Consider the following 21,432-nt stretch of genomic DNA (forward strand, 5'->3'; position numbering starts at 1 on the left):
AGAAAACCAGCAATTGTGTTTGGCTTCTCTGTGTGTTTCAAAGCTTCTGATGTTGAGAAAATAAAAATACATGAACTCGATGAATCTTGACATGTCTTTTGCCTAAAGAAAAGCAGAGTTGAGTTGAAAGATGGCCAGGTGTTATTTTTGCATTCTTGCAGCTGCCTTTAAAACGTGTCTCCTTCCATGAGAGGGAGCTGAGGATGCTCAGCACATGGTACAACCAGCAAGACCTGTGGCCTCATGTGCTCCCTGGGTTCCATGGGCTTAGCCTCCCTTCCTCAGTGCTTTCATCTTCACATCTCACTGCAAGTGACTGTGACAGCAGAAGGAAGACACGGGGTCTTCTCAAAGTGCCCCACCATGATACCCTGAATAATAACATTGGCTACCAGAGACTGAGTGAACACCTACTATATGTGAAGTACTTCTCTCCATGCGGGGTTTATAGATCTCATCTTCTATGTGAAAGCTACAATGCCCCAGGTGCAAATATAATCCCATTTTGCAGAGGAGATGCTATGACCTGAGTGTCTGTGTCTTCTGTAAGCTTTCTATGTTGAAATCCTCACCCCTAAGCTGATAGTATTAGAAGGTAGAGCCTTTGTAAGGTGATAAAGTCATGAGAGGGTGGGGCCTCATGAATGGGATGCGTGCCCTTATAAAAGGGGCCTCAAAGGACTCCCTTGCCCCTTCCGCCACGCAAAGACACAGTGAGAAGGCGCCACCTATGAACCAGAAAGTGGGGCCTCACCAGACATTAAATTTGCAGACACTTTGATCTTGGACTTCCAGCCTCCAGAACCATGAGTAATAATGTCTGCTATCGCTAAGCCGCCTAGTGTTTGGTATTTCATTACAGTAGCCTGAATGGGCTAAGATGTATGAAACTGAGGCAGGGGAGGTTAAATGCCCTGCTCAAGGTCAGACACTAGTTCATTCATGATGGACTTAAATCTAACAGTCTGAGTCGAGACACTGTGTTGAACCAAGACAAACTGCATCCTACAAGAGGAAAACGAGTGTTTAATCAGGTGAATCCTGTGATCATGGCTGCGAGGGGCTGCTGCAAGGGAATATTTTGATTTCTTCTGTTTCGTGCTGAATAATATATAGAGATTTTGTAGTCTACTCCAATATCTATCTGGCACTGCACACACACACACACACACATACACACACACAAATATAGTATAATTTTCAAAATCATATATGCACTAAAGAAATCGAACACTATTGAATTATGTCATGTAGAAATCTTTGTTTTCTACAAATGATGTTTAAATTAGCTAGCAGTGAAGTAACTTCTCTCTCTAGGATGTGCTGTCCCCGCTCTTCCTGACTTGCCCACTTCTACTCCTGATATCCTAAGAAAGGAGACCATAGCCATGTGAGGATTAGGGCAAACAATGGGTCTATCCTGGGGTTTTTACTACCTTATGAACGTGGCCAACAACCCTACATCTAAACCACAAACTCTTATATTCACCAACTACTTAGACTCAGTAAAATATGTTATTTAAGCCTGGCTTTAAAAACAGGCTTTGAAATACTTAGCAGAAACTCCCAAACAATGGAATTGCAATAATTGTCCTATTCAGAATAAAAAACTAAACTAAAAAAAAAAAAAAAACCCTAGAATGTGTTAGCAGTCTTCTGTCCTGCGACATCTATCATTCATTCCTAACAACTCTGTAGAAGCAAAGGCCAAAAGAGCCCGGAGACAAAAGAGTCTACATCACCATGTACCAGGGTCACATAAAAATTTAACTGCAAGCCCAGAACTCTCAGGACATCTTCCGTGAAGCAGAAAACAAACAAAAAAAAACTCACCTGTGTTATACTGCAGGAGGAAGGTGAAGGGAGCTCCGGGCTACATTACATATGGGGACAAACCAATTAACCACATTGAAGGGTGAAATGGCACACCCACCTTAGACAGTGACCTGCATCTCTTGGTCCCTGAAATAAAGCTAAGGCATCTACCAGCGTTCAAGTTCAATGTATAGGCACATTCATATTGTATTATCTGCCCTTCTGTGAGTGCTAAGATGCACAGGTAAAAAAAAATTCTAATGTTCCGGGAAAGGAAAACATTTACTTTTACATTTAAACAATGTTATAGAATGTAGCACTGTGTTACTACATTAGATGTTCAAATTCACTCTTTCTGCTTCAAGAGGGACTCATCTGAGACTGAAGGGTCTTCTCCATGTGATTACTGCCAATTAAAGAGCAAGAAATGAAAGTGCAAATCAATGACATCAACTCAATGTAACAACCCATTCAATAATCTGCAGCTAAAGAAAAAAAAATCAAGCTTCAGCCTATAATATAAACTGGGGTAGGAGTCTAGACTCTTGCCTGTTGAGGTAGATTGCAGCGATTTCACAAATCCACTAATGAAAAGGTCCTTGCTATAATCTGAACATCTGTGTTCCCCCAAGTTCCTATGTTGAAATCCTTACCACCAGTGTTTTGGTATTAGGGGGTGGGGGTTTGGGGAGGTGATGGTATCATGAAGGTGGAACCTCATGAATGGCATGAGTGCCCTTATAAAAGGGACCCCAGAGAGCTCCCTTGCTTCTTCCATCATGTGAGGACAGCGAGAAGGCGCCATCTATGAACCAGGAAGCGGGTCCCTACCAGACACTGAATCTGCCATGCCTAGATCTTGGACTCCCAGCCTCCAGAGCTGTGAGCAATAAACGTCTGTTGCCTTTAAGTTACCTAGTCTAAGGTAGTTTATTATAGCAGCCCACATGGACTAAGACAGTCTTCTTAAGAACTATTTGATCGGCTTTTTATTTTGATCTGCTTAGATTTATCCCTTCACAGTGTTTATATGAGTTTTGAAGTTTGGCAATTTGACTCATTCCTTGGGGACCAATAGCAGGCACTGTTTTATTTTAGCTTCTATATCAAGGTGGTAGGTGATTTTGAAATTTAAAAATGAATTTTAAGTTGGTAATTAGGCTTCTCTAGAGAAAAATATAATAACATATTAGTATTATATGTAATTAATATATTACTAATATTTTACTAATAGTAATTGGTAAATTACTATTATTTGCTAATAGTAAATAACAAACAATAAATAGTAATAATATAATAAATAGTAAATACTAAAAACTAACATTTACTAATCGAAATTACTAATTAATTACTAACGTTAGATATTGTAGGAATATATAATAGTACATATAGTAATTATGTCTAATACATTTATTATATTTGTTAATTATATAATATATAGTAATTACATACAATAAATATGAAGAAATATATAGTATATATTTTATATACAGCCTATGCAATATTTGGTGGTAGGTGGGAAATTAAATATTCTACATTCCTGTTTTGTTTTCTCTCTTGCAAATATAAAATATTTTTAATCACTTTCCCAACTAACAGCCCTCCTCCTTAGGACTAACAATCAGCCTATTCTGAGACTCCTGCACTTTCTTTGCATGCGTGATCAGAACTAGCAGTAGGCTTTTCTGGTGCTCAGCATTTAGACAAGAAACTGTATCTGGCCCATTGAGTAGTAACAGCAACCTACTGGAGACAAAACATACCCTCTTTTCTGAAGTAATTCTTGAAACATGCACTTTGGAAAACCTCATTTACTTTTGTATGCTGTCTCAAGACTTCTCACATAAATAGATGTCAAAACAAAAAAACGAACCCACACATCCTTTCCAGGGTCAAATGACCTATTCCTTGGTTTGGGGTGCATGTGAGTTCTGCCAAGTAGCCTCCACAACAGATGGAGCCTTTTAAGAGATCAAAAGCAAACCCCCATGCCATCCTTGGTTCTGCTGTCCTGTTCCTATACCTTTATCAACCCAAGGATGAGCCTGGAGATCCACTTCACAGGAACGATTGCAAACTGCTCCAGTGAGTCGTTTTTGGCTGTTTTCAGAAAACGGAGCTGATGTCAGACTTGTGGTATAAAGATAGGACTTTGCACTGTCTCACAAATCTCATTCCAAGAGCTGAGGCAGAAAAACTGCAAGTCTCAGCTACAGAAACATTACTGAAGGAAGAGAAAGCCGAAATCTTCAGAAGCTCTTGTCATGAAATATTGTATTAGAAGAGTTTCTTTGCTGTATTTGTGGAGGTAGTTGTGGTTAGGAGTAAAGCCAGCAGAAAAAAAATCCAAATATATGATAATACCTGCATTCCTTTACTGGGGATTTTGAGAGTTAGTTGGTCCTAGGGCTCTACATTTTTTTTTCCTTCACCTTTTATTTTAAGTTCCATGGTACATATGCAGGATGTGCAAGTTTGTTACATAGACAAGGATGTGCCATGGTGGCTTACTGCCCAGATCATGCCGTCACCCAGGTATTAAGCCCAGTATCCCTTAGCTGTTCTTCCTGATGCTCTCCCTCCCCCATCCTCCACTCCAACAGGCCTCAGGGTGTGTTGTTCCCCTCCATGTGTCCATGTGTTCTCATTCATCGCCTCCCTCCCGCTTGTAAGTGAGAACATGCAGTCTTTGGTTTACTGTTTCTCCGTTAGTTTGCTGAGGACAATGGCTCCCAACTTCATTCATGTCCCTGCAAAGGACATGATCTCGTTCCTTTTTCTGGTTGCATAGTATTCTATGGTGTATATGTATCATATTTTCTTTATCTAGCCTATCATTGATGGACATTTGGGTTGATTCCATGCCTTTGCTACTGTGAATAGTGCTACAGTGAACATACCTGTGCATGTATCTTTGTAATAGAACGATTTAAATTCCTTTGGGTATATACTCAGTAATGGGATTGCTGGGTCAAATGGTATTTCTGTAGGGCTCTAAATTTTTAAAACTTGCCTTTCTAACTAAGTTAATAATGGTTGCATAGAATAATATTACCAATAGGAATTTTCATCCTAGGGAATCATCTTCACAGCATGCATAAATACTGCCATATAGTGATTAATTACTTCCATGCCGTTTTCTGACAAGGAAGTACTTTTATTTCCCTGGCCCTTGCAGATGCTTGCAAAAGGACTAATAATATTCCCTTGTGACTAATTATATCAGGCTTTGTAATTCACAATCCATGAACACTCTTCTTGATATTTTAGGGGGAAATGGTAAAAACAAACAGTAACACATCAGTGACAGTGAAGTGGAAGGGAAGACATGGACGAATTCATGTGGTCATTTCTACAACATTAGCTTCTCCAGGGCATTTGTTCACCTGCTTTCCTTGACTCCTCTAAAAATCTGGTTCTCTCTTTCTTCAAAATCGTGTTGAAGGTCACGTCCTTGGCATCAACATCAATTCATCTAACCTGACTTGGAGCACATTTTGTGTCTCCTCAGCCATGATATTAACAGATTGCTTTGTATACATTTGCGTTTGATAATAATTTCCTCACTAAGGTTTAAACCTCTTAATTGTGTATGCCCCCTCTTCACAGTTAAGAAGCTAGACATCTGCTACTTTTGTATTCCTTATAAAGTAGTTTTTTCCCCAATAATATAGCAAAAATTTAAAAATTGCCGATAGATATATAAGTCAGCACAGGCTGCCATAAAAAACTACCACAGACTGAGTGCCTTAAACATCAGATATTTGTTTTCTCACAGTTCTGGAAGCTGAAAGTCCAAGACCAAGGGTCAGTAGAGTTGGTTTCTGGTGAGGGCTCCCTTCCTGGCTTGCATATGGGCTACTTTCTTGCTGTGCCCTCTCACATGGTGGAAAGAGAGAGATCTGCTATCTGTTCCTCTTCTTGTAAGCTCATTAATCCTGTAGAATTAGAGCCCCACCCTTATGACTTCATTGAACCTTTATGACTTTCTCATAGACCCTGTCTCCAAATACAGCCACATTGAAGGTTACGGCTCTGATATGGTTTGGCCGTGTCCCCACTCAAATCTTATCTTGAGTTGTAGCTCCCACAATTCCCATGTGTCATGGGAGGGACACAGTGGGAGGTAATTGAATCATAGGGGCGGGTCTGTCCTGTGTTGTTCTCATGATAGTGAACAAGTATCATGAGATCTGATGGTTTTGTAAAGGGGAGTTTCCTTGCACAAACTCCCTCTTGTCTGCAGCCATGTAAGATGTGCCTTTTGCCTTCCACCATGATCATGAGGCCTCCCCAGCCAGGTGGAACTGTGAGTTCATTAAACCTCTTTTTCTTTATAAATTACCCAATCTTGGGTATGACTTTATCAGCAGCATGAGGACAGACTAATACAGGCTCCAACTTAAGAATTTTGTTGGGGGGCACAACTCAGTCCATAGCAGTAGAGTTACCAGACTTGACAAATGCTTATATAGAACACCACATTTAATTTGAGTTTTATATGAAGGACAAATCATTTTTAAGTACAAATATATCTCAAGCAATATTTGAGACAGACTCATTCTAAAAAATGCATCTGTTGTTTACCTGAAATTGAAATGCAAATGAGTATCTGTATTTTGTGCTACAACCCTAATTGTAGGAAGTCTCAGTTTGATGGAAGCAGGAGCAAAGTTCAGTCAGCAACTGTGCTGAGTGCCTTGGACAATACCAAGAAGCACAAAGAGGTTACCAGTTTTTCTCATGAAAGGTGCTTGGCCATGGGATCCATCCAAATTGATGAGGAAGTTGACTTGGTTAAGAAAGTTGACTTTGTTAGTTTATTACATCAGTGCCTTGGATCACAGGACCTCTGAGAGTATGGGGATAAGGAAAAGTGGAAGGTAGGAACCATAGAGGTCTTCATGGAAGAGGTGTCCCTTTCACTGCACTCTACAGATGGTGATACATCTCACTGGGTGGAAGGGAAGGTGGAGGATGCTAAGAGCAGAAGTTAATGGCTTGTCCAAAGGCAGAGGGCAATGACTCATCCAAGGCAGAGGGCAATGGCTTATGCAAGGGCAGAGGGCAATGACTTCTACAGGCTGACAGAGAGGAGATAGGAGTTGGGAGCTGGGGAGAACAACTCCTATCAGATGGCAATGATTCAGCTATCAAATAGATTCTGGGAAGGGAGGATTGCTTTGAGAATAGAAAGAAAGGGGAAGGCAGACAGCCCATCAAGAACTGTAGAAACCATGTGTCAGCTTGCAGGTGAAAGAAGGCATAGCAATGAAAGACAGGCTGCACCTGAGCGGAGGGGGTCGGGAAACAAATGCTAGGAAAATGGAGCACAGTTGATTCTTGTTATTCATGGAAGTGATGCTCTATATGTTATCCCAAACACTGAATTAACAAATATTGAATATTGCTCCTAGGGGAAGAAGATATAGAGTTAAATTCCTGTGAGCCTCTGGTTACATTTTCATCAACTGATCAATACATAACAATTGTTTTATGTGTATTTATGTTGATTTATTTATTTACTTATTTATTGACACAAGGTCTCTCTCTGTCCCCAGGCTGGACTGTAATGATGCAATCATAGCTCACTGCAGCCTCCAACTCCTGAGCTCAAGTGATCCTTCCACCTTGGCCTCTTGAGTAGCTGGAATACTACAGGTGTGTGCCTCCATGCCCTGCTATTTTTTTTTTTTTTTTTTTTTGTAGAGATGAGGCCTCATTATGTGGCCCAGGATGGTCTTGATCTCCTTGCTTCTGGTGATCCTCCCACCTCAGCCTGTCAAAGTGCTGGCACTACAGGCATTAGCCACCATTGGGCCTGGACTACATTTCCATTTAAAGACACTTTGTGCCATGTATATTGTTGATTTATTCACGTGGACTCCACAGCCGACAACACTATGGCTCATCCTGAACAAAGTGTCTCTAACATATATTTTCCCAGTACTGCACATCCCAGCCTTCTTGAACTGGGGAACACTAGACAACACTGCAGCAGTCTGCTCCTGGGAGCTGTTTCAAACAAGGAAATTCACCAACAAAGAGCACAAAAATGTGGAAAATGTGCCACTATATTGAAATAAAAAGGTTACTTGTTTTGGGTCTGAGGGCTAAAACAAGAAGGCAAAGTGTCCCCTTATTCAACCTCAGCTGTGAACCTATGCATCGGGTGACTAGAATTTTTCACTGCTCTGCATTTGCCAGCAAATGACCTCAAAACTGCTGTAGATATTGATTTTTGGGTTCTAAATAAGTTTTACTGAAAAGGAGAGTTTGCTAAGACTCAATGAGAATCAGCAGTGTGTGAGTTTAGATATAGGTTACTTAAGGTGATGGGAGAAGGCTAAATTCTAAATGTCCAGGGTATTTGAAGAGCAATAGTTCCACCAATGAATAGTTAAAGGCTGAAAATTATAGTGGAATCTTTGCCTTGTGTATTTCTTCAAGGGAGATGCATGCCTGGTCTGCCACAGTGGGGTCCTGGGTCAATGCCGGGCAGAATATGCCCTGTGGAATCTGGCATGTGGTAACCATACCTCTGACATGCATGCTGTATTTTCTCTTGTCTTCCCAGCCTTGATTAACTAAACTTCCATCTTAGCTTGCTAACCAGCCTTCCAGCCTTGATTAACCAAACTCCCATCTTAGCTTGCTACCCTGGTTACTGCTTGTTTTACCTTTCATAACTGTGCTCACCTGTAGTATCTAGCTACCTCCTGTACTGCTTAGAAGTGACCTCCCAGCTTAGCAAATCATGTCTCAAATCCCATCTGCTCACACTCCCCAGTTATACCGGTTTCCTCACAGCCCATGCAGATGACTCCTGCCCTTGTTCTCTGTTTACTGTAGTAGATCTTTGCACCCACCCATTCTGCTCATCATAACGTCATCAAATGAGAACAGATGAGGTCTCCAAAGATGGGAAAACAGCCGCATGAGGAATCTTGAGAACTGTCTAGAGATTATGTAAAGGAAGTGGTAATTAAGCCAATACAGGTAAAACAAAGAAGACAGGTAGGAGAAGAATATGAAAAAAAAAAGGATAATTAATGAATTACTTTATTCATTCATCAATCCAACACATATTTATGGAGTATGCAAGGTACTGAGTTAGAGTCCATGAAGCCAAAATGTTCCATGACAAGCCAGAAGAGAATTTCAAAGGCATGCTGATCAATCCTATCCAATTCAATAGAAAGATAAAGGAAAATGTGTGTTGGGCTCAGTGGCTCGTGCCTGTAATCCCAGCACTTTGAGAGGCTGAGGTGGGAGGAAGGCTTGAGCCCAGGAGTTCAAGACCAGCCTGGGAAACATGGCGAGAACTCATCTCTACAAAAAATAAAAGTAAGATAAAATAAAAAGCAAGATAAAGGAAAATGTCAATTAAGATGGAGGGAGAGAGGGAGAATCAGAAAACATCACAAATATACAAGAACTAAAGGCACGCTTATATTCCCTGTCACATTCATGCAGAGAGGAAAAAAATCCAGCAAACAGTATGTTTGCCTCTGAAGACAGGAATATAATGAGTTGGAGTCACATTTACATCCGGCAATGCCTTGTATGGAGAATGCATCTTGTGTAATGATTCACAGTGTGTGTCCTGGGTAATTAGATCCGTAAGTCATGTTTAATTTCTTCTTATATTTCCAAAACTCTGGTTTCTGAGCCAGTGGCCAAATCATGCATTTACCTTGCCAGAATCCACGTGAACTCTCAGACCTGTCTTTTGTCCAGAATGCATTCAACGGTGTCTTCCTGTTGATAGTGCAATATCTCATCAGGGGTGATCTGGCCAGCAAATGACTGGGCATTCTTAAAATGTAATTTGGAAGCACTGTTTCTGGAAGGACCGTTCTGCTTTACACATAGCCACAACATGAGATTTCTGTCCTCTGCCACATTCAGTCACTGGCAGCTCTCTGAAGTCATTAATGAGGATACTAGACACTGTCAACCACACACAACACCTCTTCTTGTGAATTCTATGCTTGCAGAACAAATTTCCTCTCTCTTTTTTTTTTCTTTTTTGAGATGGAGTCTCACTCTGTCGCCCAGGCTGGAGTGCAGTGGCAAAATCTCGGCTCACTACAACCTCCACCTCCCAGGTTCAACCGATTCTTCTGCCTCAGTCTCCTGAGTAGCTTGGACTACAGATATGCACCACCACGTCCAGCTAATTTTTTTTATTTTTATTTTTTTAGTAGAAATGGGATTTTGCCACATTGGCCAGGCTGGTTTTGAACACCTGCCCTCAGGTGATCCGCCCACCTCGGCCTTCCAGAGTGCCGGGATTACAGGCGTGAGCCACTGCACCAAGCCCAAATTTCCTCTTGATAAAAAAAATGTTCACCCACATGTGGTCAATTACCTTTTTTGGGGCCACTTAAATCAGATTTAATGTAGTGTTCTTTCTCCACAAAATTGAAGGGAGGCAGTCAACCATTATCGTACAGCATTCCATATTAGTAGCGTGGCAACTTCCAGGAATTATTCTTAGAATGGCCTCTAGAAATGAATTTTAATACACGGTCTTGATGTTCAAACTTTAGTCAAGTAACAATTACTAATATTTTGGAATGATTGTTTTCTCTGTCTCAAAAAGAGCACATTTCAGGTTAATGTGGCCACAGGTATGTTTTCCAGAGGACTGACTGCAGACGGTTGTCAGTCTCTAACTTCGGTTTGGGTAAGACTGCTCTGTCTCTGAGCTCAGCTTCTTACCCCATATTTTTGACTTTTCAGAACCTGTTCCTATAAAATTCCAAAGTGTGTTTCCCAAAAGGCAACCCCCCTTCCACACTATCATATTGCAGTTCCCAAATTTGGCAGAAAGCTGACAAATGACTGACTTTGCCATGTTGCTAGGTACTCAAAAGTCTTGGCCACAGGGTGAAGGTAAAGATGTGGATTTCAAACAAATGGTTTTGAAGTTGTATTTTTAACAAGGCGTTGTTACTAGATGACTGATGCTCATTTGCTGAGACCCTTTCTAATGCATCTGTCCCTTACTATATATTCTATTCATGGCCTTTAAGTTTGATGGCTGTGATTTATTTCTGTCCAGGGTACTCCAACTTGATGGTTGGAATGTGAAAAAAAGCTCACGCCTGAGACCTATCCATAGAGATTCAGGTGCAGCTGGGTCAGGATGTGGCCTGGGCATCAGGATTAAAAAACCTCTCCAAGAGAGTCTTATGTTCTGCCAGTGTTGAGGGGTCCTGCCTTGATAGGGCTCTCTTTCTACATCTTAATTTACCATGAAGCCATCAAGATATTTCTACCATTAAGAAAACAATTCAAGAAGGTTTCTTTCAAGGAGTCAGTCCAAAAAGTCTTTAAACCTATACCAACAAGAGGTAAGAGCACATTTGGAAATGCACATATAACTAATATATCATAATTAATATATTACATAATACATATAATATATATAATATATTTAATTATAATTAATATATATACATATATAATTTGTCACATAAATTGTATATGTAATTTATATTATATATAATATCATATATATATAAATATTTGGAGCTGCATTTTTCTTTAACTACCCCTTGCCACTTTTGAGAAACTAAGATCCTCCTAGTACAATCGTGATGCAGAAAATGCATTTCTAATTTCAAGAAATATCATCAACTGTATTTTTCTGCAATGCAAGGCTGTTTCATAAAACACTTGCACTCTATCAGACAACGGTTTAGCTAAATGATACGATTCTGAGTACTCAATTTTTAATTATAAAAGAGACATAGGGATTTTGTAGTCCTTGTTCAACTCTTTGTATCTTGGATTTATTCGTTCTGTTGTCCTTGTATTAGCTCAGCACACTAGAAAGGGGTGCTTTTTAGTGAGTTACAAAACTAGAATCCAAATCCATCCAAAAATAAAGAGATAAACCTTGCTCAGAGAAGTCTGCCAATTGTCAATGAAAAGAATTTCTTGGACCATGAGTGCCTATTATAAATGCAGAGGGAAATAGTTTATATCCACATTTCTATGATGCTTTTGAAAATTTCCTTGAAAGAAAAATTAACCTTTTTTACTGTTATTTCCAAAGTAAACAGTTCATCTGATATCAAGACAGGTGGCATTATAATTAAAGACATTGCCTCTAGAACTTCAATTATCAGCCTTGTGAAAAATTTTGAGTGAATTAGTAAAGGACTTGCCTCTTTTGTGGATAGACCCATTTTAGAACAACTGCCATAATTGGAGTTTAAAATGATATACCCTTGGAATTTATTCTGGGAAATGATTCAGCTTAATGCAAATTGTATCAGTAGAAGAATGAGCTCATATTTGCATAGGTACTTCTGGATAGCTGTTTATTTTACAGTTAGTTGCAGATGGCCAGGGAACTGTGATAGCAATACAACATAGACGATGTTTCTGTTTCTCTGCTTCACAGGAAGGCCAAGACACAATAGAAATGTTTTTACAGCAAAAAACAGTTGGAATTTCATGTCTTCGAAAGTTTAAGTGATCAATTATACATTACAAAAAGCCATTCCACACATTCTTAGAAAGCAACTTGATGGCAAACTTAAAGAAAAGTGTAACGATATTTCTGTATTTAGTTCCATTTGTTTGTTTGGTGTTGCAATATCACCTTACACCTGCTACACCTAATGTATAGTTCTGAGCCTTTGTTTCTTTTTTCTGCAATATATGCTGCTATTATACAGGTAAGGGTTGGCCAACTCTTTCTGTAAAGGGACAGACAGGCAATTTTGTTGGTTTAGCAGCTGTACAGTTCCTGTCTTAACTACTCACTGCCAATGTAGTATGGAAATAGCACAGACACTGTGCAAACCAATGAGTAAGGCTGGATTCCAGCAAAATTTGATGGACAAAAACAGGTGGTGGGCTAGGTTTGGCGTCTGGGCTGTTATGAACAGGGACCGTTGGATGATCCCCCTTAAGGTTTATGTTGGGTAGGAGGAAAGAGGAAGCTTGTTGAGTGCCATGATTTGTTTTGAAAACACCCTTTAGAAATAACCTGAAACTCTCTCTTCTCATGAGTACATCAAAGTCTAGACCTGTTTCAAACTGCTCTTCAGTAGATACAAAACTCCACCACCAGAGGAGAAAATTTTAATCTTCTTCTGTCTCATGCATTGTCATAGATCGCTATTTGTAAAAGGTAACCTTGATTATGTGTCTTCCAAAGGAGACTACAGGCTCCGTAGAGATAGAGATAGCAGCTACCTAGCACCTAGTACAGGGACTGCGGTTAGAAGACACTCAAACATTCATTGACTTGGACTCTTAAGTTCTCAAAGTTTTTTTCCACTGCTTTAAAAAAGGAAAACAACTGTAACTTTCCTATTTCCCGTCTCTGTGAGCATTTCTGTGACATCTAAGGCACAGCTGTTCTGTACTGATTTATCTATGTCAGCTTCTTCTCCATATTGCAGGAATCTCATTTTCATGTTATCACCAATGACCACCTGGAAATTTTCCACCTCCTTCATCCTAGATTTTTGGTTTTGTGCTCACTTAATGCCATCTCAGTATGATCTGGGAGCAGCATATGGGACTATCCAGAAACCCTTACTGGGTTGGACCAAGCCACATTGCAGCACAGATGTTCATAAAACCCTTATTCCTTTCAAAGTGGTCACTTTGGAAAACCAATACTGGATATTTAATATGGAGATCGCTCCACCAGCGTAGAGACCCCTCCGTGTCTCCGCCATGACGGAGTTAGAGCCCAGACATATTCTCCCCACGCTGAGGGCAGTCGAGCTGAGGAAAAAAGAAGGAAGTGATAGAGGCCTGAGTTTGCAGAAGCCTATTCTTGATCCACTGAGCTAATGGCATGTCTGGGTGAGGCCTGCGTGATTATCTATGAGACTATTGTCTCTTGAAGTTCCCATTCTGGGCTGGTTTTATGACTCTGTCTACCTGCATTCACTAAATCCCGTGATCGCTCACATGTTACTAGAAAAATGCTACCCCTCAAATTATTGCTCGCCTTGATGTTGTTTACTGTAACTGTAGTCATTGATAAGAGGATAAGAATCTTAATAGGATTAGAATCTTTTGTTTGTTTTGGGTTCAGTGATCTTTAGCTTAACCTGTATGCTACCCCCTCCCATACTTACTTTGTAATTTTCTGTTCCCTTCTGATAAAACTTTTGTAATGGGACCTACGTCAGACACTGTATGAAAAAACATATATAAGCAACTGTGCACAAAGAATAAATCGCTGATCTGAGCATAGCTTTTATCAGACCTCCAGACCCATTTCTTTCTCTATCTCTCTTTTCTTCCGCGCACTCTCTCTTCCAGGTATTAGGACCCTCTTGCTGGTCAAGAGATCCCTGGCAGACGTGCCGATCTCACGGACCCCAACAATTTAATCCAGAAAATTCTGCAGTGATGGGAAGTTTCATGTGACTTCCTTGTTGGCCAGTGCTTTTCAGCATTGGAATGCCGACATTGTACCTGGTTCTGGGCTTAGTCTTTGGGTGGGAGAGCCACAGGGCAATAGTGCTGAATAGAGCAGGTCTTTCATGTTGGTGACTTTGTTTCTATTGTAACATTCTCCATGGTGAATGATCTTCTTAGGGGATCAATTTGCTTTTTTGTATCACTCAAATAATTGCATCCAATTCTGGCAATAAAGATAGAGATTAATTCTGGTTTTGGTGAGAATGCGCAAAGATGCGATCAGCATAGTCTTTTCTGTCATGAGGCTTACATCCTAGCCCATTGCCCCAAAGTGGTGATAGTATGCACCTTGGAAACACTCTATGGGTGATGCTAATAGATAAACATTTGGGCACAGTGACTCCCTTCCAAAGGTAACTACTCTGAAGAGGATGTCCTCATTTTGAAACACTAGCTTGGGTATATTTCTTAAAAGAAAGGAAAGATGGAATTATGCCAAGTGCCTTTCTCAAAACTCATTGTTTAAGTGTCAACAGAAGCACTCACAGTAAGAGTAAAAAGGAAAGTGTGAAACGAACATAAGAATTAACTTTAAAAATCAGCAACAATCCTGCATGTTCTGCACACGCACCCCAGAACTTAAAGTGCAATAATATATATATATATAAAAAATATGGACAAAATTGATTTACTAATACCTATGAATACTACCTCTATTACTTATAGCCATTAATAAGTTAAGGAAAGCTGAGCACTAGGAAATAGAATACAAAGCACAATAATTATGAGATAATTTTTCCATTTGTTCATTTTTACTTTATTAATTTAAAAAATTTCGGAAAGTCTCTACTTGTAGAATATTTAGTTATTAATCATTGCCTACCTCTTGTGTAATAGTATAAATGAGACAAAATTCTTACTTGGCATTTATGCAGATTGTTTAAAATTTTGTTGTTGTTGTTGTTGTTGTTGAGACAAGGTCTTGCTCTGTCGCCCAGGCTGGAGTGCAGTGGCTTGATTTCGGCTCACTGCAACCTCCACCTCCCGGGTTCAAGCAATTCTCTTGTCTCAGACTCCCAAGTAGCTGTGACTACAGGTGAGCACCACCACGCCCGGCCAATTTTTATATTTTTAGTAGAGATGGGGGTTTCATCATGTTGGCCAGTCTGGTCTCAAACTCCTGACCTCAAGTGATCCACCCGCTTTGGCCTCTCAAAGTGCTGGGATTACAGGCATGAGCCACTATGCCCAGCCCGATTTAAAATATTTTAAAGTCACCTTCTTTAAATAGTTACTCCCATGAAAATTGAAAAAAATTGGAAAAAGCGATTGATGTAGTCCACCAAAGAAGGGAGGGAATTGATGTTTGCTGGCTGGATGCCCACATTGTGCCAGACGTGGGGGCAGTTACCTTTAAGGATGTGTCTGGTTCACAGTAATCCTGTGAAGTGGGTATTATCCTCACAGCATAGAAGAAACCGAGGCTTCTGGAAGGGATGTCAGTGCCCACAGTCTTAGGCAGAGCCAGCCCTATCCTACCCAACACCCTCTGTCCACAGGATGAAATTCAGCCTCCATGGCCTGCCTGCTTTTCTTAGGTGGCCTGTCTTGCCCAGAATCCTGATGGATCCCCCTGCCCTGGACCCATCACTCCGGACATAGCGACCCAAACCAGCCCCAGTCTGGCTGCAGGACTCTGGTCACAGCTGCTCCTTCTGCTTGCATCATCATCCCACTGGATATTTGCATAACTAGATCCCTTCCACATTTCCATCTTTGTTCCCATCTCCACCCCAGGGATCCCTGATATAGGGGTTGTCTTTCCTGACACCCAGTTGGATTTTCTTTATTGCCTTGAGCACCACTCATGACTACTCCTGATGTCATTATCCCACACTGCAAGAATTAATTTCTTAATAAAAATAGAAAAGCCAAATTGTATTCGATAGGTTGGATCACATGAAATTACCTTTTTGTGCCTCCCACAAGATGGTTGCATAACATCAGTTTCATATGTTTCTTCTCAAACAGACAGCCATGACATTCAAAGGGGATTGCTAACCATTACGTTTCTTAATCAAGAGAAGGGGAGTGGCTAGACTATCACTTTCCAGACTTTTGTGGTCATGCATTCCCATGATAAAACAATAACACTTTCCCGTGCTTATCTATTAAGTTGGTGCTAAAGTAATTGCAGTTTTCACCATTGAAAATAATGGCAAAAACCTCAATTAATTTAGCACCAACCTAATATTATTTGTAAATTATAAACATATCCGACTGTTATCGAATGTCTCACGTGATACAAAATACAGGAGTGGTGAGATTCCTCTGTCATGATAGCAGATGCAGATTACTCTGTTATATAGTCTTCCAGAAAATTCAGACTTTGTTTGGAGTGGGAGCTAAGATTTTATCAGATTTTATTGGAGAGTCGATGCCTTTCATTTGAAAATGCGCTGACAAGAGTTAGGTGATGCGTTGCCTCCTTGTGCTTGTGTGATCCGTACCAAGTTCACTCTCGGTTTCTTTGTAGGGGCTTTAAGTCAGTCACCCATTTTGTGAGAATTAATATACTTAAACCCAGGTAGCATCACCAGTGAATTGTCTCAAGCATGCACTTGTTAACAACGAAGGGTTGCAATTTGCTGAAAATAAAAATGAGTGAAAACAAGTGAGGCACTCCTATGCCTACTGGGGAGCCCCATCACATCTTGCATCTTGCATGAGAGAGGAAGCATTAATCTGGACCTGAATTATTACTATTTACTATTTATGAGATACAAAGTGGAAACCCTCACATTTCCTTCCCACTCACCAAGGGATATCTCTGCAAACACCCTGAGCTTGGTGAATCCACTCTAAGAACCATTGGACCAGAGAGTATTAATAATTCCAGTAAAACTTTATAAACAGAGAGACTGTTGGGAGGAAGGTGTTAGGTCTGAACTAGACAAACTCCGGTCTTTACTTACAGGATGCTCTTCCTAGGTTGCTGATGATCTGAAGTGAGCCTTGCTGTAGTTTAACGACATATGCTTGAAAACTGCTCATTATAAAAATTGCACTTGCTGTCTTAAGTTGTGGAGTGTGTTTGTAATAGGAAATTCAGTCTGCTTACGTAAACTCTACATGAGCCCACTGACCCTGAGATCGTTGACCATGTAACTCTGTATGTATAGTGTGTGGATTCTCTGACTACTGAAAAAAGCCCAGACTTCTAGTTCAAGTTTTCATTTTGCAAATTGTGTCCTGGCAGACTCAAATCCAAACAAAAGGTAAAGTTTCATTTTCTAATAATACATTCCAGTTTGTTTATTTATTATCTTTTTCTCTGCCAAAATACAAGGTTCACGAGAGAAGAGACCATGCTCTTCACAGGTATGTGCACAGAACTTAACCAGTTTCTAGTACAGGGTAGGTGGTTAATCTATATTTGTTAAATTATTGAATGAATAAACAGACGAATGAATGATATAGTAGATGGCAGATACAGGACTGTAATTCTAGTCTTCTGACAGTAAAAAATAACACAGTCCTCTGTTATTTTCCAATTCTCTGTAAGGCCCATTATTTAGAATAGGCATTTGCTTTAAAATTACTTCTTAAATGTTCATGTTCATACAGAAATCTTGTATTAAAAAGAATTATAGACTTGCAGTATGCTCTATACCAGACAAAGAATAAGATTGCAACTTAGTGCCAAGCTACTTGAGAAATTAATAAACAAGAAATAGTTAATTATGTCAAAATCTATTTCATAGTCCCTCTCTTTTTGTAAACTAAGGCAGTAAGATTTGAAGGGTAGACATTTGGACAATCTTAAATTCTGGGCTGGACAGTATGTTCAATGATAGGACAATGGCATTCACAGCAACCTGGTTGAAACTGGAGACCATTATTCTAAGTGAGGTAACTCAGGAATGGAAAACCAAGTATCGTACCTTCTTACTCATAAGTGGGAGCTAAGCTATGAGGACACAAAGGCGCAAGAATGATGCGATGGACTTTGGGGGCTCAGGGGAAATGGTGGGAGGGAGATGAGGGATAAAAGACTACATATTGGATACAGTGTACACTGTTTGGATTATGGGTGCACCAAAATTTCAGAAATCACCACTAAAGTACTTACGGAGCCAAACACCACCTGCTCCCCCAAAACCTATTAAAACAAAAAACCTTAAATACTCCGTCATCATTCTAACTGAATTGTAATTCATCTGTTTTCAATGATGCAGGACAGTCCTTCGAATAGTCTTGGTTCTCCCCTCTTTTTCCCTTGTAGTCCTTAAGAATAACTGTAGAATGTGCTGGGAATGCAACATCTTGAGATAAGGGGAAGTTACCTAGAACAGTACAGGCTCTGTTCCAGTTGCCTCGTAGAAACAGGATGTCCTTCAATGCCTTAGCCCAGCGGGTCCCATGGCCCCAGGTATGAAACCCATGGCAGGCTGATTTACGGGGTCTCTTAGCTTCAGTGCTACTTGGTCATGCACAGAAGAGACCCCCATCCACCCGGGGCAGCTTTTCTGAGCCTTGGAAGAGTGGCTTGCTATGAAGTCCCAGCTTCTATTGTTTCTTGCTACCTATTTGAAAGTAACAAACCCACTTTACTTGCTCTGTGCATGAGTACTCTCTCTCACTGGATGCAGACAAGTAAGTCATCTGTGCACAGTGAACCTGCTTCACAAATGAGAAAACTGAGACCCAGAGATATGGAATGACTTGCCCAAGATGCCATAGTGAGTGGTAGGATTCAAGAAAAGAACCCTTGAATGTTGCTCTTGCATTGGACTGAATGCATGTGATATACGTGTGTGTGTGTGTGTGTGTGTGTGTGTGTGTATAATTAGGCTGTCTGTTACATCTTCACTTCCAGACCACATGCTGCATGGCAGAGGGAGGAACAACAGCAACAAAATTCAAGGCCATTCTGCAAAATCACATATGATCCTGCTTTAATGCAAGCATAATCCAATCTTAGCACAGTAATGGGGCTCACAGACATTTCACCCAGAACACTGCAATGCAGAAGTCTTTTTGAGCATTATCCTATTTGGCCTCTGCCTTCTTCCCTCATTACATGCAGAACAGTAACCATGGGGCAGCATGGTCATGGGCCATGAGGAATTAATTTAGACCGTCTCTAGTGATTGAGGGTATGTGTTACATGCTCTTAAGTTTTTATTTAGAAAAGTTCTTTTCCATCTAGGAGGCTATTCAATAGACACTTTGCACCATGAAACTGACCATGAAAATTTATTTTTCAAAGTCCTCATACCATTTATGACTGCTTCGTGAAGTGTCCTGACAAGAGAGGAGGCTGAGATTGAGCCAGGAATCGGCCTTTTAAGCAATAGCTCTGATGCTTTGTGTATGTCCAGGAGTGCTTCTATGCAAAGTACTGCTTGATCTTTAGTGCAAGGAGCTCATCAGGTGCACTGCAGTGAAAGGAGAATAAACACTGCTGTCTGTACCCAATCGGCTATTGCCACTGTTGGAAGCAGGTCTGCATTGCCATCTGTGTTACTGGATGTAAATTATATCTTATGAAATCTTAACTAAAAACTCAAAATTTCATCCAGCTGAAAACTTTGTAACGTACACTATCAAGAAAAGTCATGAAGACCAGGTGTGGTGGCTCACGCCTGTAATCCTAGCACTTTGGGAGGCCAAGGCTGGAGGATCACTTCAGACCAGGAGTTTGAAACGAGCCTGGATGACATAGTGAGATCTTGTCTCTATGAAAAAATTTTAAAACTTAGCCAGGCATAGTGGTGTGCACCTGTAATCCCAGCTACCCGAGAGGCTGAGGCAGGAGGATTGCTTGAGGCCATTGTAATGAGCTAAGATTTTGCCACTACACCCCAGGCTGGGCAACAGATTGAGACCTTTTTTCTAGGAAAAAAAAAAGACACAAACAAACAAACAACAACAAAAAAAACAACAACAGGAAAACTAAGTAATGTTTTATATAGGATGGCTTACATGGTACTTCATTGGCAGGAATTTCGTATTATTCATGATAATTGAAGATGAGCAGATTTAGAGAGAAACATAATATTTATTCTATTACTTATACAACAAAAATTAACATTGATCTTTGATTTAAACTTGAGCTAAGCAAAGCAGCCCTTTCTGAGAAAGAATAGTGGCCCAAAATGATACCTGAAAATCATGCGTGCTTACGTTTTATAAGGGTGTGGAGAAGGCTGTAGGTTCTCCAGTACACCATGCCAATAGCTTTAAGTTTGAAAGCTAAAAGTACGAGCCAGTTTTAGAAAATGCCTTTTCTCCTGCAAAAATGCAACTCCAGTTTCTAACTAGAGAAAAATCATAAACTGGAGAAGGTTGTTTTTTTGCTTTGCATAAGGTTTGCCTAACCTCAATTCCTGTCCCTATGCCTCCCCCATGGCATTGTCCAGCTTCTCTATAGTAGAGACTTTGCCTGCTTTTATCAGCATTAATTGGGGGAAGGGGGGCATGTTCTCTAGCCCAAGCCCAGGATCTTGGGAGGTGAGGCTTGAGACCTTTATTTTAGAAAACTTCTCAAGAGATTTTGTTGTACATGAAATACTCAGCTGAGTAATTACTCATAACAAGCTTAGTCACGGTTTTGCAGCCATTGGGAAGTGCCTGCCTGTCAGGGACATTGTGAGCTCTCTGATAGATGCCTGTGGATATTGCTTATTGAACTGGCTGAATCAATGACGCTCATCGGCTGACTGCTGTGACTTCATCGTTGACTCTCAGCACCATCCCCTCTCCACTCCAGACCCTGCTGCGAGTGCTTGTAGGGAAATCTAATCCTTCCTCAATAACACCATAGGAAAAGTCTCACGTTGTGGTCCTCCTCCGCCCTGGCACTGCATGTTCCTCTGCCATATTGCAGATCCCGTAAGTCTAAGAGATGAGGTTCAGAGAGAAGTTTTGGTGCTGTAGCCTTTCTATTTCCTTAAAAACTGCTCCATATTCTTTTTTATGTTAGGATGAATAATTGATAGTGTTGTCCTCTGAAAGAGGACCCAAAAGTACAGAAGTTTAAATATACAGATGCTTGGCTGGGTGTAATGGCTTATCCTTGTAATCTCAATACTTGGGGAGGCCAAGGCCAAAGCATCACTGGAGGCCAGGAGTTCAAGACCAGCCTGGTCAGCATAGCAAGACCCCTCTTTCCTCAAAAAATTAAAAAATTAGCCAGGCATGGTG

The 21,432-nt window shown here is 40.5% G+C and overlaps 1 protein-coding gene across 2 annotated transcripts in view; it reads left to right on the forward strand.

The window, feature by feature from the left end:
- The window catches only part of PUDP (pseudouridine 5'-phosphatase), a 343,821-nt gene that overhangs the window by 243,381 nt on the left and 79,008 nt on the right, over positions 1-21,432 (forward strand). The window contains exon 6 of one of the 2 annotated variants that reach the window (XM_064364539.1): positions 7,377-7,417. The exons of the other annotated variant lie outside the window; for it this stretch is intronic. Within the exon in view, the coding sequence (XP_064220609.1) occupies positions 7,377-7,402 (26 nt within the window). The 3' untranslated portion in view covers positions 7,403-7,417. Of the gene's footprint in view, positions 1-7,376; positions 7,418-21,432 lie in introns of those variants that run through there. 2 annotated transcript variants of the gene reach the window in all.

Source organism: Aotus nancymaae, unplaced genomic scaffold, assembly GCF_030222135.1.
Source record: "Aotus nancymaae isolate 86718 unplaced genomic scaffold, 86718_ANA_hifiasm-v0.15.2.pri h1tg000058l, whole genome shotgun sequence".
Taxonomy (NCBI): domain Eukaryota; kingdom Metazoa; phylum Chordata; class Mammalia; order Primates; family Aotidae; genus Aotus; species Aotus nancymaae.